Source organism: Lactuca saligna, chromosome 1, assembly GCF_052625555.1.
Source record: "Lactuca saligna cultivar CGN05327 chromosome 1, ASM5262555v1, whole genome shotgun sequence".
Classification (NCBI taxonomy): Eukaryota; Viridiplantae; Streptophyta; class Magnoliopsida; order Asterales; family Asteraceae; genus Lactuca; species Lactuca saligna.
The window spans coordinates 9,102,405-9,117,748 of record NC_136417.1 but is presented as its reverse complement, the minus strand read 5'-3'; the positions used below and the strand labels follow the sequence as shown (position 1 = coordinate 9,117,748).

Below are 15,344 nucleotides of genomic sequence, written 5' to 3'. Positions count from 1 at the left end.
AAAGCTTTCTCGGGCTTGCCCCGTCATCAGACCGAAGTCTGAAACATATAACACATAACATATAAACTAAACCTTCCTTAGGCTTGCCCCGACATCGGACCGAAGTCCAGAACACATAACACGTTAGCTAAACCTTCCTCAGGCTTTTCCCGACATCGGACCGAAGTCTGAAACACATAACACATAAGCTAAACCTTCATCGGGCTTGCCCCGACATCAGACCGAAGTATGGAACACATAAACAAGTACATGCAAGAATCACGAAGACATCAAGCATACAAACATTCATCGGGTTTGCCCAGGCATCGGACCGAATTCCGGAACATCTAAGCTACATCGGGATACCCCCGGCATCGGGCCAAAGCCCAGCATATACAAACATATATAAACGAGCCAGCATTGGTGCCTTCGACCCGTTCCTACTGGAGGAAAACTCACCTCACACTGCTGAAGTCCCACAGACAAAACCCTAACAGTTGGATGACAGATTCCTAAATCTGTCAACATCAAAATAACACCCAATTAATAATTGGGTTCCAACACATAACCATAAGTCCATGCTTGGGGTAAAAGACTTCTTTACCCCTATCTTACCTTGATTCAAGCTCAAGGCCCAATCCAAAGGCCCAAAAGTTAAACTATGAATCAAAGCCCAACATATAACCTAATTTTCCAAATTGGGCCCAAACCTCTTCATGGTCTTACCCTAAGGTCCAACCAATTATTCCAATCCAAACATGTGGCATTATAATGGTCCAATATCTCATAATCATAAAGGCCCAGTTATGGCCTAATTTTCCAAATTGGGCTCAAACCCCTTACAGGGACCTTACCCTAAAGCCCATTAAATTATTCTAGTCCATATGCTTGTTTTTGGATGGCTCATTAATAGCCCAATCACCAAAGCCCAATAAAAAGGCTCAACTCAGAGCCTAAGTGAAGAGCTCGGGATGATTGCATTGCACACACCACGATGTTTAGCCTGGGATGTTCACTATGATGTTTTGATATGATACTTTGATTTGATACCATAACTTATGTTTTTGGATGGAATGATTCGATAACTATGGTTTATTAAATAATTAAAAACGAAATTTTTGGTCATGATTTTTTGGGATATTACACATTAACATACATTTATCAAGCATCTAATATATATATATATATATATATATATATATATATATATATATATATATATATATATGTTATTACATATATAACATTACTGCACCATGCACGATAACTGTTTGTGCTTTTGTGGTCCGTTCTTAGCACGAGCCTTCAACCTATCTAGTATATATATATATATATATATATATATATATATATATATATATATATATATATATATATATATATATACATATACATATACATATACATATATATATATATATATATATATATATATAAGAAAAAGGGTAAATTACACCAATCTTCCCTCGTGCGTATGCCAGAAAGCGTGTTTAGTCCTTATTTTCAAAAATTAACTCGTACTGTCCTTGAGTTTGTTTTTTCTTGCACGATTAGTCCCTATGGACATGAAATGACTATTTTACCCTTAACAATTTCTTTTTTAATTTTCTTTTATTCATTTATTAGTTTTACATTAAAAAGAAAAAAGAAAAAAAAAAGTATCTTCACCCTCCCTCCGCCTTTTCTTTCCCCCATACTCGTTTCCCCCTTTTCCTCTCTAACTATCGACGGACAACAACCATGAAGCCGCTGACAACCATGAAGCAACCACCAACGAAATCTACTCAGCCACAGTCTTCTCTCTTCTACAACCTATCTGACGACCACACGTCTCCTATATTTCTTTTTGTGCATCGCACAAACCCTATCTCAGCCACTATAGGTGCAAGGTACTCATCGGAGCAACCATCACCGCCATCGCCCATCGTCTATACACCACCATTCAACTACACTCCTGCCAACACCCTTCATCTACACCATCACCCTCATTTAACAGAAAAGGAAGAACAAATATGCTATTTTCCGCCTCCGCCTCCAATTGAAACCCTAGTTTCAGTGGTACCAGAGGCTTTTGTGCCAAATCAAACTCATTACAAAGTTTCAAGTTGGAAGAAATCGAGTCTGCCACCCGGTACGTATCCGATGCGAGATATGAGTTTGTTGGGGAGGAGAAATTTCTTCAGTTTAGAAAGGGATTTTGAGGGATAGATCGGTTGTGTTAGTGAAGTGTTTAGAGCATTGGCGGATCTACATTGGATCCCGGGGTATCCCGGGATGCCGCTAAAAAAATTTTCAGTAGTATATTTTTTTCCGAAATTTTTTGTTTATGTTGTGTTTCTTAATATAAATGTGTTTTGCGAGAAAATAACAATAGCTCTATTTGGTTCAGTTGGTTATGGTGGTAGGGTGTTTTTTTAGAGGTTGGAAGTTCGAATCTTGGCATTGAAATGGGTGTATTTTTTTGTTTATTAGTTTCTAGCCTATATCCTTTCAACTTTATTTCTTATAATTCTAAAATTGTCCCACATCAGTCATAACATGAAACATAGCCCGTATACATTTGGTATATAAGCAACACAAGCTTCTCAATTCTCAACAAGTTAAACCTTTGAATGGGTTCGGGATACCCCTTTACTTTGACCTTGGCTCCGTCACTGGTTTAGAGGTGGATGCTTTTTAGTGTATGATTTTGCATCAAAAGGGAATTGTTGATGGAATATCCATATTAGGTTTAAAGTGGGTGTTGGTTGCGGTTATGACGGTATACACGAGTGCGACAAGAGTGTTCCAATGGTGGTGTAACCCGACAAAGGAGGAGGTAGGAAATTATGGTGGGTTTTAAGGTGGTATAAGGTGTTTGCTTGAGGAAGAAAGGTGGAATAAGGGTGGAACTGGGTAGGTGGCGATGAAATTATGGTGTTTGAAAGATGGAGGTGGTGTGCTCGATCCGATGGTGGTTGCCTTATTTTTCCTTTTATTTTTAAATAAATAACAATAATTATAACATTAAATTAAATGGAAAAGAAAATAAAATGACATAATAGTCATTTTATGTCTCGTATGGGATGAAGCATGCAAATTTAAACCAACAAGAGATGAAACGTGCAACTTTTAACCAAACGAGGGACGATCCGAATAAATTTTTGAAAATAATGACCAAACGTACTTTTGGGAACAAGCATTAGGGACGATCGGTGTAATTTACCTTAAGAAAAACCAAATATAAAAGTAAGAATAAAATGGTCTTTTTAAATTAACTTAGGATGTGCAGTCTAATTTCTTTAAACTATAATTTACTCAAACAAAAATAAATACAATACAGGTTTAGAAACACACACTTTTGCGTGTGTTGCTAAGCTTTTTCATTCAAAATCTCAAAACATACCGCCTCACTTTCTCAATTTCCATTTTTGATCTCGCGACACCGTATGGCCATACCCGCAACTCCCTACCACTGACGTTGTCTTCACACCACTGCTACCTCCGTCCTCTTCGCCAATTATACCTCCGATCGTCTCCGTCTTCAGTGTTCCACCTAGGGATGAACATCAGAACTGGGTACCTGCTTTTGGAACCGGAATCGTCTCGGAACTGTCGGTTCTGGAACTGGAACTGCCTTAAACGGTACCGGTTCCGATTCCGGTTCCTAAAGTTATGGAACCGCCTTAAGCGGTTCCGATTCCAGTTCTCATTTTTTCGGAACCGCTACCCGTTGGGTACCCGCTGAAATCGGTTGATATATATATATATATATATATATATATATATATATATATATATATATATATATATGTGTGTGTGTGTGTGTGTGTGTGTGTGCGCGCGCGCGTTACTCAAACCGGTTTAGAATATATTGGTCCAATTTTGTCCCTCTTTGGTCCGACTTGATTCGATTTGGATCGAACTAAGTTGCGGTTTTATCGACAAAAGTTAACAAAGTTAATTTAACCGGGTTACTCGCTCCCGAAATCGGAACCGCCGGTTCCACGACTGGTTCCAAAAATTAAAAAACCGCCTAGAACGGTTCCGGTTCTGGTTCTAACTTTCTAGGAAACGTCAGTTCGTGTTCTGGTTCTGCTTCTCGTCAAATGAGACGGGTACCCGCCTATGCTCATCCCTAGTTCCACCTCCGACCATCTTCACCATCACCATTCCTACCTGCTATTGTCATCAGCTACATTTCAGTACATCAAGGTAAATTCTTTTTGTAGGAATGTGAGATCTGTTGATTTTACTTTACTATGTTATAACTTTAATTCATTTTATAGTACAATTATTGATTCATATAAACTTAAACGCTCGAGATTTCTGTACAATTATTGATTGATTCTGTTTCAAAAGAGGTCACTACACAATTTTTTTCACATAATCTTATAATATTTGTTGGGTTTGTGAGAAATTGACACACGAAGATAGTTGGGATAATGGGATGCATCTAAGCAAGTTTCATTTGATTTACTTAATTATTTTGAGCTAAAATGAAACTCCATTTATTAACATTTTAGCTAAATCACCATCAAATTTTAATTAAAATTAGTCACCCACCAAGATCATTTACATTTTCAATGCTCCCGCGAAGAAACTTAAATATGCCCCTATATGGAACTCAAATACAACATAAGTTTATAAAATAAAAATGGTGCACTTTTTATGCTTTCAAAAATTCAGAATTATACAACCTAAGTTGCTGTCATCACCTACAACAATTTCTCAGTGGATAAAATTGCTAACCCATTTGATCTTTCTTGAGTTATAGTAGTCCATAAATATGACTTCGATTTCTCCTTTATATATTTCTAACAACACGCCTTGTCAAATATATAGCTTAATAAACAAATATTATCCATCAATTTTGTGTCCAGTTGCTAATCAAAAATTAGAACTTTTGAAAGTTGCAACAAAATAATTTGGAAAACAAACAAACAAAACAGAAATTAAAATATGAATGACACTGGTAAAATTTGATCATAATACAATCAAATTCACAAAATAGTCAATTAAAAGGTCAAGGGATGTGGGCTAGTGGCCTAAGTTTTCAACCTACATTTTATAAAAAGGGATGTGGGCTACTAACTTATAAGACATGCCTTTATAATTTTGTTCTACCAAAATACTACAAAAATCTTATAACCTTTTCTTGTATACAGATAAAAACTTATTTGATATAAAAAAAAAATTTAAACAGATTATTCTGTAGGTGAATAGGCATCTTAGCATCTAATGTTCGTTTAACCCAACCACACCATATAAACATTAGCTAACCAACATACATAGAAACTGATTCTGCTTGCATTTAGTATCTAGTGTTCATGTAATGTTTTTAACAACTAGAAAACAAAAGGAAACTATAAATTAAGAAATAGATTTGTATTGAAAATCAGAAATTGCAAAACTCTACATCAGTTTCGTCTACTTAGACTAAAATCTGTGAATATCTTTGAATAAAAGTACATCTATCCCTCTTATCTGGTTATGGACTAAATGACGAAAAATCTACATCAGCACTGTACAGATTTTCATTCAGAAGTTATATCTTTGAAATCTTTTCCCCGCATGTAAATTTATGCATTCCTTCAAGGAATATCAGTTTCAAATTACAATAGACATTAAAGAACTAAAGAGTTCCTTTATGATATTATTAGAAATTACACATTGAGCAAAATAAGAACTAGTTCACTAAACATTTTATAAAATAAACATTTAGTCAATACTTACTGAACATTCGATAAACAAGAAATTACATGATGATATGAAAAGAAAACAATATTTGCAAAGCACAAAGCATACAATTTTAACAAAATAGAAATTAAATGGAGAAGAAGCAGAAATAGTTGGGCGATTTTGATTTCTTTCTACAAAGAGTGAGTTATCGCACAACCGTGAGGATTGAGGAATCAGACGATGAAAGCTTAGATACAAAATAACAAATTGAGAGAGGTGATGAAATTGAGATTTCGATTAATACTGAAAGCCAAAGAGGCGAAGATAAAAACGTAGATGCAGGTAAGGGCGTATGGGAAGTTACCATTCGAATGAAGTCTTAGATTGTCAATTGATTCGCTAATTAAAAGGGCAGGATGAATGGCGTCGTTGTGAATCTTGAAATCGGCGCAATGGATGGAAATTTTTAGGGTGTTAGATATCTTTTTAAACAATTTTTGACTTTATCTATTTCAAAAGGAAAAAAATCCTAAAAAAGCAGATTGAAAAAGTCCTTTTCATTTTAAATTTTTGGTCAAGAAGGAAATATAGGCCAGACAAAAGACGCGCATTGTTATGTTTTTTTAGACTTTTCACTTTTACATACCAACCAAACCACATTTTAAAAACCTACTTTGAAAGTCGTTTTACCAAAATAAAAGACTTTTGAGGTATAAAAGATATCTCTATTCCCTCCTATTTTTTTGTTTGCCGCCTTTGAATCCTCCTCCCCAGTCGCAAATAAAATAGCTGTTGCATTCGGGATCCAAGAATTGACGAGATTGGGCTACAAAATTTCTGTATAACAGCAATAACTAGCCTTAAAGTTATGCCCCATAGACTCCCCTTGGGCCGGCCCTTTACAATTTATCATATCTAACCCATATAAATAATGAAACTCAATGTAATCTACATATATTAAATCATTTCTATATTTCTCCAGGAAGTAGGTTTTGGTTGGGGAATTAATTATGTGATGATGATGTCAGGATTTATAAGTGGCAACGAGAGAGTGCTTTGGGGAGAATTCTTGGTTATATTTGGGTCGACTTTCTTTGGTGGTTTTCTTTATACTGCATTATATCAAACCAGTCCCTCGTTCGGATATTATCTTTGCAATACAAAATGGCAGGTATGGTATGGCTACCATGTCATGCTTTTTGTTTAAATAATTAAATCCCAAGGTTTGGTTTCTGATGATGCAACACAAAAGGTATTATTGCTTCTTGGTGCCTTCGACACTTCCGGTGCTTGTGGTTGTTGTATAATTGTACTGACTTAGGGCATCCACAATGCATTGAACTACATAGAGTTCACGGGATTGTCACATCATCATTTTACAATCCATACAACTCTATTATATTTTTCTCTACAGTGCATTAAACTCTACAAAGTTCAATAGAATGTTACAAAATATAATTTATAGTAAATATTTAAGAATTAAAACTTTCTTTTTTCCCATTGAAGAAATCAATGGCCATTAAACTCCAAATCCATTAAATGTAAATGTAGCATCTCACAATGGTTGAGTTTCATCCATTGAATGATACATAGACTTGCCACCTCATTCAACTCTTCCATTAAACTCACCATTATGAATGCTCTTAGCATGAAGATGTTCAAGCATGCATGACTATTGACCTACTCAAATTTCCCATGATACTGCCTTACTATTTACTAATGTCAATTGTCTAAGAGTAGGTTTATTTTAAATGCCTTAATATTTACTAATGTCAATTGTCTAAGAGTAGGTTTATTTTAAATGTTTGGATCTTGTAGCTGAAATCCAAGATAATTGATGTATAAGGATGTAGTCAATAATTTTGTAAACACCATTATTTAAGATAAGGTCATGGTCATGTGCCTTGCACATGATAGGTATTTAGGGACAAGATATTGCCAGAAAAAGAAGGCACTAGGCAGGAGAGTTTAAACGTTTAAACGTGAGAAGTCATCTACCCAAGGATGTGAAAATTACTGTTTGCATATTGAAAAACAATTGGTTGATAAATAGTTTGGGCGTTTGGCAATAAAATCGAATGATACTACTTTAAAGGATTGGCAGATATCAATACTTTGAATGCACAATCTATATATTAGCCCTGTAATGTTAAATTAAAGGGACCTTTGACGCTTGCTTGTTTGTACGTAGATGCACAAAGATGTATTATCTTAAAAACTCAATACCAACCCCAAACCCGACTTGTTGCAATCCAAATTGAAACACAACTGCATGCAAAATCTAATGCTAAAGATGGCAAAACAAAGCAAAATGAGTTGGCTTATGTTATGTGAGTCAAAATAATACAAGCCATGTTTGGGATTTGCTTATTTAACGCCGACAAAAAACTATAGGTTGATAAATAAATAAAAATTTTAGTGTTTGTATTAATTTATATACATTAAATGACAAAGAAAGATATGTTTGAAGAAAAATCAATGGCGTGAACTCGTATTCAAGAATGGAGGGTGGAACTGTGGAAGATTTGTATAAAGATGATTGGTTTATTTAGTGGGGTATTATAGTCGTTTTATCTAAATAAGTTAGACAAATTTTCATAATTGGTCCCTGTGGTTTACATAATATCGCACTTTGAGGACTTCCTAGCAAAAAGTCACGCATTGGTCCTTGTGGTTTGTAAAATTATGTGAAAGGTCCTAATGCCGTTAAATCTAACTTTTCATCTGTTAGATGTTAATGAAAAAAACTATTTTGCCATTGTACCAATATTACAATACACTACAAACCTCAAGGACCATTTGTGTATTTATATATATATATATATATATATATATATATATATATATATATATATATATATATATATATATATATATATATATTCAACAATTAGATAACTTTTTTTATCTTTTTTTCATTTTATTTTTTATTCTTATTTTATAATTTTATTTATTTATGGTTTTTTAATGTTTTTAATTATTTTGATTCAAGTAAATAAACCTAAATTCGATAAACCACATCGAAATGTTTTTTTCTTAATTGTGAAGTGAAATATTGATGTTTTTTTTTAATTTATGTTGTTACGGTTTTTTTTTACTTTGATGTTCCATAGTTAGTATCGTTAGCAACATTATGTTTGCATTTATCATTATCATTATTTCACCTTTTGTTTTGTATTTTTTTATATTTTCTTATTCATTATTTATTTATTGTTTTTATTTATTTCAAATAATGAAAAATAGAAAAACAAAAAAACAAAAACTCAAACACCAAAGTTGTAATATACTCTAATATATTAAAACATTTTACACTTTTCATATATTTTGGTTTTTTTGCATTTTTTTATTAATTTTTTCATATTATTTTATTAATTTTTTTCATACTGTTTTTTACTTTTTTACTTTTTTTGTTGATTCGTTTTATTTTCATCAATTTGATAAAAAAAAAGAACTTTTTTTAAAAGTGTAAAATGTATGAATATATTAGAGTATATTACAGTTTTGGTGTTTGATTTTTTTTTTTTTTCATTTTTGTTTAAATAATTTTGGTTATTTATGGTTTTTGTAACTTTTTTTTTAGTTTGATTTGTGTAAATAAAAAAATTATGTTTATTTTCTTTATTTATATTTGTAAATATAACTATTTTATTTACGCGAATCAAAATTTAAAAAAAAAAAAATTACAAAAACCATAAATAACCAAAATTATAAAAAAAAATAGAAAACCAAAAAAACTTAAACATCAAAATTGTAATATACTCTAATTAAAATTATAACAAATATAGATGAAATAAGATAATGATAAGTGCAAACATAAAATTGCTAACGAGATTAACTATGGAGCATCCAAGTAAAAAAATGAACCGTAACGGCATTAAAAAAAACAAAACAAAATAATAATAATAATAATAAATTAATGCTTCAATTCACAAATAAGAAAAATTAAAGAAAAAATAATTTCCATATTTGACTTTTTAGCAAATACTTTTTTTAATTTGTTAGACTTTTTGAAAAACTAATAAGTTTCAAAACTTAATCACAAACACCATTAAATTGTAATTCTACTTATTTATTTTCCATATTTGACATGTCAATAATAAAATTATAATTTTGATATATCCATATAGGTGAGGCGTTTAATAGTTAAAACACAAACACATTAACAGAGAGAGTCGCTATTTCAATTGTCTAATGCTAGAAATGTGTAAATGCAAACTTCCTGACACCAACCAAGGTATTAGACAATTGAAATAGGAAAATGATATAAAAGTCATTCTAATTAAGGATGAATTCTATAAAAAAAAAAAATCATTGCTGGTTTTTTCAACATGGACACCGAAAGAGAAGGTGATATGATTTAAAAAAAAAACACACAATATGGTCCTATGACTATAATCGTAAAACTAGGTTCTATATCAACATGTGTCTGATTACCCAAGTTCCAACCCAAAATAACTCATATAAACAGAATTTTAAATAGATAATTTCTAAAGCAAATGGTTTAAAACACACATAAATTAAATAAAACATTACCGCTGATGCTGAATATTACGCATTCTCTTTACGTCATTTCGTTATCTTTTCGTAATCCCCGTCTTTCAGACGAATATTATTTCTTAATCAATAAATTGTGCATCGAGACCTTAACACTTAACAGCTTCAGCAGTTGCTGCAATAACATCCTTATTTATCAATACAAACTTCCCTGCAACTTTTCCAACACTTCGAATATTTTAATGATGTCATCTTCTTCAACAGATCTTGACTTGCATTTGTTTATACCAAAACACCAGACAAATTATCCATAAGAAATCTAATGTTAATGAAGTCTCTAAGCTTATGGGTATGAGATCTTCTACACTAATAGACACCACTTGTTCAAGAAATAGCAATGTACTTTCATTTAGTGTAAGCAGTTCATGAGCTAGAAATAGCAATGTCTTTCTTGTTTTTAGATATAGCGCTAGATGCATGAATTAGCAACCTATTTGTTTACTTTTTTTATTATGGCAGCCTCCTAGTTTCTTGCATTGTAATTTTTAGCTTTTTCAAAGTAGGATGTTGTTACACTTCTTAGTAGCTCTAAGGGAAATAAGTAGAAGTGCCAGGTATGTAATAAAAGATTAGAGAAGGGGCAATTTGATAACTCTCCTAGTTGGCTCGATTTAGCTTAGCTTAAACATAAGTTTAGGTTGGTCAGTCATCTATCTTTGACATATTGAGTAGAAGTCGCCCTTCTGGGGAGACTTGGCCTCTCAAAAGCCAAGAAAACCTTGTAATCATCTCTTTTGATTCAATCATATAGAAATGAGTCTATCAATTCTGGCAATTCTACCTTAATGCTTATCAGATGCCATGATGAGAAAAAGTCAAAGTAAGATCAATTATAGCAATAATAAATTGCTTTGTATTTGGATTATGTTGTTATACCATGGTAGATTTTTCAAAATAAGATACTATAATAGAAAAAAAAAAATGAAAGTAGGATATGTTATAATACACAGATAAATGAATGTAAGTTATCACTTCTTGCATATAAACTTTTATATGGAACACCTTAAGCTATAGATTGATCTATGACATTCAAGACTCTAGGTACTTACCATTAAAACAAAAATACTTTTAGTAGAAAGGTTGCAACTCAACACCAAAATTCCTGGGTCTGTCAACTTGCATTTTAGAAATAAAACATCAGAGTTTTCCTTTTTAAAAACATATCTCTGAAGAACTTTTTACACTTGAACAACTTCAAAGATCGATGAATTAATATCAGGGGTCTACACAAAGATCTGTAACTGCAAAATGATTGTTTTATGTTCCGTTTGTCTGTTGATGTCCCACCTATAATTAAGCAACCAATATAATTTCAAACAATAAATTTAAAATATCATATTTGTAATTTAATCGTAAAACCAGAACAAAATATACTTCTAATCCAACTTCACATGTAAATTTATGAAGAAGCAATCAGGATGTAAAATACCATAACCGAACCTACACTACAAGAATGTCCGATTTATTAGAGCGACAAAAAAAAAAACAAATTATAAAATTATTGACTTTTTTTTTCGGTATCATATTTTTTTCCATTAATTTAATTATTATAACGGTACATCTTGCCAAGAGGACTGTTTGGTGTGGGCCGTTTTCGGTTGCTAAAAAATTCAATATTTAAGGACTAGGGATAAATAAATGGGATTTATTAGAAACGTAGGGCCACTTTATGTTGTTGATCTAGAAATCAAAGTGTGTACTTGAATTGGACAAGTCAATAAATACGAGGACCACTTTTATAAAATATCAGTGAAGTGGACAAGTGGACATAGTTTTCGATTTCTTCGTCCACTAAAAACTAAAAAGCCAGCTGCATCTGATGTTCTGATGTTTGTTTGTACTTTGTAAAATTTGTATCTCTCTCAATCTTACTTCTATAAATTTGTCGTTCGTTACGCGTAACAGTTCCCTGTCTTCTGCTACCACCTTCCATCTTTTCAACGTCTCTCTCCCGGTATGACCTTCTTCTTGATGTATACAAATTATAGATTTATGTTTGCACCCATGAGCATGTTGGGTTTCTGTTTTGATATGAACAAAGATATTCTCGAAAGGGTTTCTTGATTTTCTTGTCACTGAACGTTTTAATGCCATTAGTTCTTTTGACTTTGATGATTTGTGTTGCTGGAAGTTATCAAGAATATTACTAGAAATATGTAATATTATGTGCTTGGAGTGATTGCTTCGAAATTTACTTGTTTATTGGGCTTAATTGATAACATAATTTGAATTAAAGAAAACCCGTTCGGGTTTGTTTGTATATATATATATATATATATATATATATATATATATATATATATATATATATATATATATATATATATATATATATCCCCATCAAGATTCGTTTTCATTGATTTGTTTCTTTACTATCTTCGTTTGCCACAATTATGTATTTTCCCATTAGATTAATGGCTTGGTTTTAGGTGTTTGGATGAGTTTAAATGATGAATCTTGAGTCGTTATCATTTAAAATCTTGTTTTGGTCTTGAATTGAGAAACCTTGTATTCGCAGCTAAGGTGTTTGTAGAAATTTCTGTGCAGTAGAGGCTGCAAAGGCGTCTTCTTAATTATAGTGGCTTTGGTGTAGGATCATGGGAAACCTACTGTGTTTGGTTCAAGTAGACCAATCTACTGTTGCTATCAAGGAATCATTTGGGAAATTTGATGATGTTTTGGAGCCTGGATGTCATTGTGTTCCTTGGATATTTGGAAAACAACTAGCTGGTCATCTTTCTCTTAGAGTTCAACAGTTGGATGTAAAGTGTGAGACCAAAACGAAGGTCTTATTCCCTCTCTTCAATACCATAATTCCCCTTATTTTAAAACCATTCAAAATCTTGATATGCTCATGCCTTCACTTATATTTCCTTGTGGGCATTGGGTTTTGATGTCAGCTATCTAGTGGGCCACTGTTGTGTACCTTATTTACATCTCACATGATGTGGTTGCTTGAAGAATAACCTTTTTGTGGAATATATTCGGATCTTGGTTGGTTCCCATTTGTGTAACTGAAATAGTGTCCTTGTTTTCTTTTTTCAGGATAATGTTTTTGTGAATGTTGTGGCTTCAATACAATACCGTGCTCTTGCTGATAAGGCAAGTGATGCCTTCTATAAACTCAGCAACACAAAGACCCAAATCCAGGCTTATGTTTTTGATGGTACAAACCTTCATCAAATTTCAGATAATATATTTTTATATTGTTGTGATTGATTTAATATGGCATGTTCTTGACTTGTAGTCATAAGAGCTTTTGTACCAAAGCACAATTTGGATGATACTTTTGAACAAAAGAACGAAATTGCCAAGGCTGTTGAGCAAGAACTTGAAAAGGTTTTTTAATTTATATATATAGAATTGTCGGTTTTTCATATTTTAATATTGATGAATCCGAATCCTGATTCTTGAATCTTGATTGCAGGCTATGTCTGCGTATGGATACGAGATAGTTCAAACATTGATTGTTGATATAGAACCAGATGAGCATGTAAAGAAAGCAATGAATGAGATCAACGCAGGTAAATTTTTGAACCATAATATATTTGTTGAATGTGTAATGATGTTTATCTCGATAAAATATTGTATACATAACGTCTGTTTCTTTTCTAGACTGAATAAACCATTTCATCCTTACATTTCAAAAAACAAATTTCACAATATCCAATATTCCAAGTGTGACGTCATTTGTCATATACTTTTTTACCATCATTTATCCAGACAACACTTTATTCAGACATACAGTGCTTTATCTACAGCTGCAAGATTTAGGATGGCAGCTACTGAAAAAGCAGAAGCGGAGAAAATTCTTCAAATCAAGAGAGCCGAGGGGGAGGCGGAGTCAAAATATTTGTCGGGATTGGGTATAGCCCGTCAAAGGCAGGCGATTGTGGATGGTTTGAGAGACAGTGTGTTGGGGTTTTCGGTGAATGTTCCAGGAACGACTGCAAAAGATGTTATGGACATGGTTTTAGTGACTCAGTATTTTGACACAATGAAGGACATTGGTGCATCTTCTAAATCATCGGCTGTGTTTATCCCTCATGGACCGGGTGCGGTTCGTGAGGTCGCTAATCAAATACGTGATGGACTTCTTCAGGGTTCCGCCACCACCTAATTATTTGGAACTTTATCGTGCAAGTATATGTATATGGTTTTGTTTCTTGCATTCGTTTGCCTATAGTTTATATGTTTGTTTTGGTTGAGTCTCCATGAAAAAAACAAAATAATATCGGCCGTGGGGTTTGCTTGTTGGGATGTTCGGGAATGGGGTTCATCTTTTTATGAAAATATGAAATAAAAATGCAAGATTTTTGTGTGAATTCATCTAGAAGTTTAATGAGTAGACCATGGTGTCATTAATTTGTTCTAATACATCCCTTGGTTGAACCCAAGTCGTAGATTTGTAATTTAAGCAATATGCTATGCTCATGTTAGTTGGTTCCAAGGTGGTATATCTTTGTATAAACTAGTTTCGAGTTTTGGGGTGTGGAGTTTCAATTCCAATATAGATTGGGCTTTTATGGGATTTGAGCAGTTATGTCGGCCATCTAATGGGTTTTAGACACTTGTTTACCATATCTACATCTTATACAAGGTTATAGGCGCTGAGAGATTAAATTACAATGTGGATGGGTTCCCTTATGAGCATTAGTACCTAATTTACATGTTACATGATATCATGAGGACAAACATCAACATATATTCATACAAATTACCATTTTCATATTGTGGTTTGTAAGGTTTGCAACTTTGTTTTAATATTAACTATACGATTACATAGGTGGACATCATTCATATCAATTTCTCTCAGGCTCGACTTTTTAGCTTTTTTGGATCCTTTTTATCTTGAGGATTCTTTTTCTTCTTCGCCTTTCCACCCTTACCACCAACCTTGTTGCGGTTCTTCGTTTTCTTCTAATCTTTAGCCTTTTTCGTGCCTTTTTCTTGGCCCCCATTCTCACTGCCCTCATGTTTCTCTTTCTTTTCATGTTTTTCCTTTTCGGTTGCCTTGCCATTTTCCCTTCTCTCCCATTCCTTGACTCTATAAGATAAATTTTTACGTTTTTTTTTTTTTTTTTGCTATTTTTGTTTTTTAAACATGCTAAAATCCAAAAAGAAGAAAACTAATATATGAGAAATGAATT

The 15,344-nt window shown here is 32.8% G+C and overlaps 1 protein-coding gene and 1 long non-coding RNA gene across 5 annotated transcripts; one reads left to right on the top strand and one right to left on the bottom strand.

Moving 5' to 3' along the window:
• Positions 1-3,808: 3,808 nt before the first annotated feature.
• Positions 3,809-6,201, bottom strand: LOC145048044 (uncharacterized). Its single transcript, XR_013682702.1, has 2 exons — positions 6,005-6,201; positions 3,809-4,140 (listed from the first exon to the last, which is right to left on the bottom strand). It is a non-coding gene; the product is annotated as an uncharacterized LOC145048044 (long non-coding RNA).
• Positions 6,202-11,992: 5,791 nt separating this feature from the next.
• On the top strand, positions 11,993-14,519 carry LOC145047817 (hypersensitive-induced reaction 1 protein-like). 4 transcript variants are annotated; one of them, XM_078996269.1, is made up of 6 exons: positions 11,993-12,148; positions 12,788-12,980; positions 13,240-13,360; positions 13,442-13,533; positions 13,622-13,718; positions 13,956-14,519. In XM_078996269.1, exons 2-6 carry the CDS (start codon positions 12,792-12,794, stop codon positions 14,312-14,314), a joined length of 858 nt encoding a protein of 285 aa, XP_078852395.1. In that variant the 5' UTR covers positions 11,993-12,148; positions 12,788-12,791; the 3' UTR covers positions 14,315-14,519. The 4 variants fall into 4 exon arrangements, with proteins under 4 accessions (XP_078852395.1, XP_078852338.1, XP_078852450.1 ...); XM_078996212.1 differs by having other exon boundaries at positions 12,002-12,148; positions 12,713-12,980; XM_078996324.1 differs by having other exon boundaries at positions 12,018-12,148; positions 12,728-12,980.
• Positions 14,520-15,344: the final 825 nt, after the last annotated feature.

Excerpts from the sequence above, each read along its gene's own strand:
- LOC145047817 (XM_078996269.1), top strand. The coding sequence starts at position 12,792 with ATGGGAAACCTACTGTGTTTGGTTCAAGTAGACCAATCTACTGTTGCT. Across the intron at positions 12,981-13,239 it reads AGTGTGAGACCAAAACGAAG|GATAATGTTTTTGTGAATGT; the intron begins GTCTTATTCCCT and ends TTCTTTTTTCAG. Across the intron at positions 13,719-13,955 it reads AATGAATGAGATCAACGCAG|CTGCAAGATTTAGGATGGCA; the intron begins GTAAATTTTTGA and ends CTTTATCTACAG.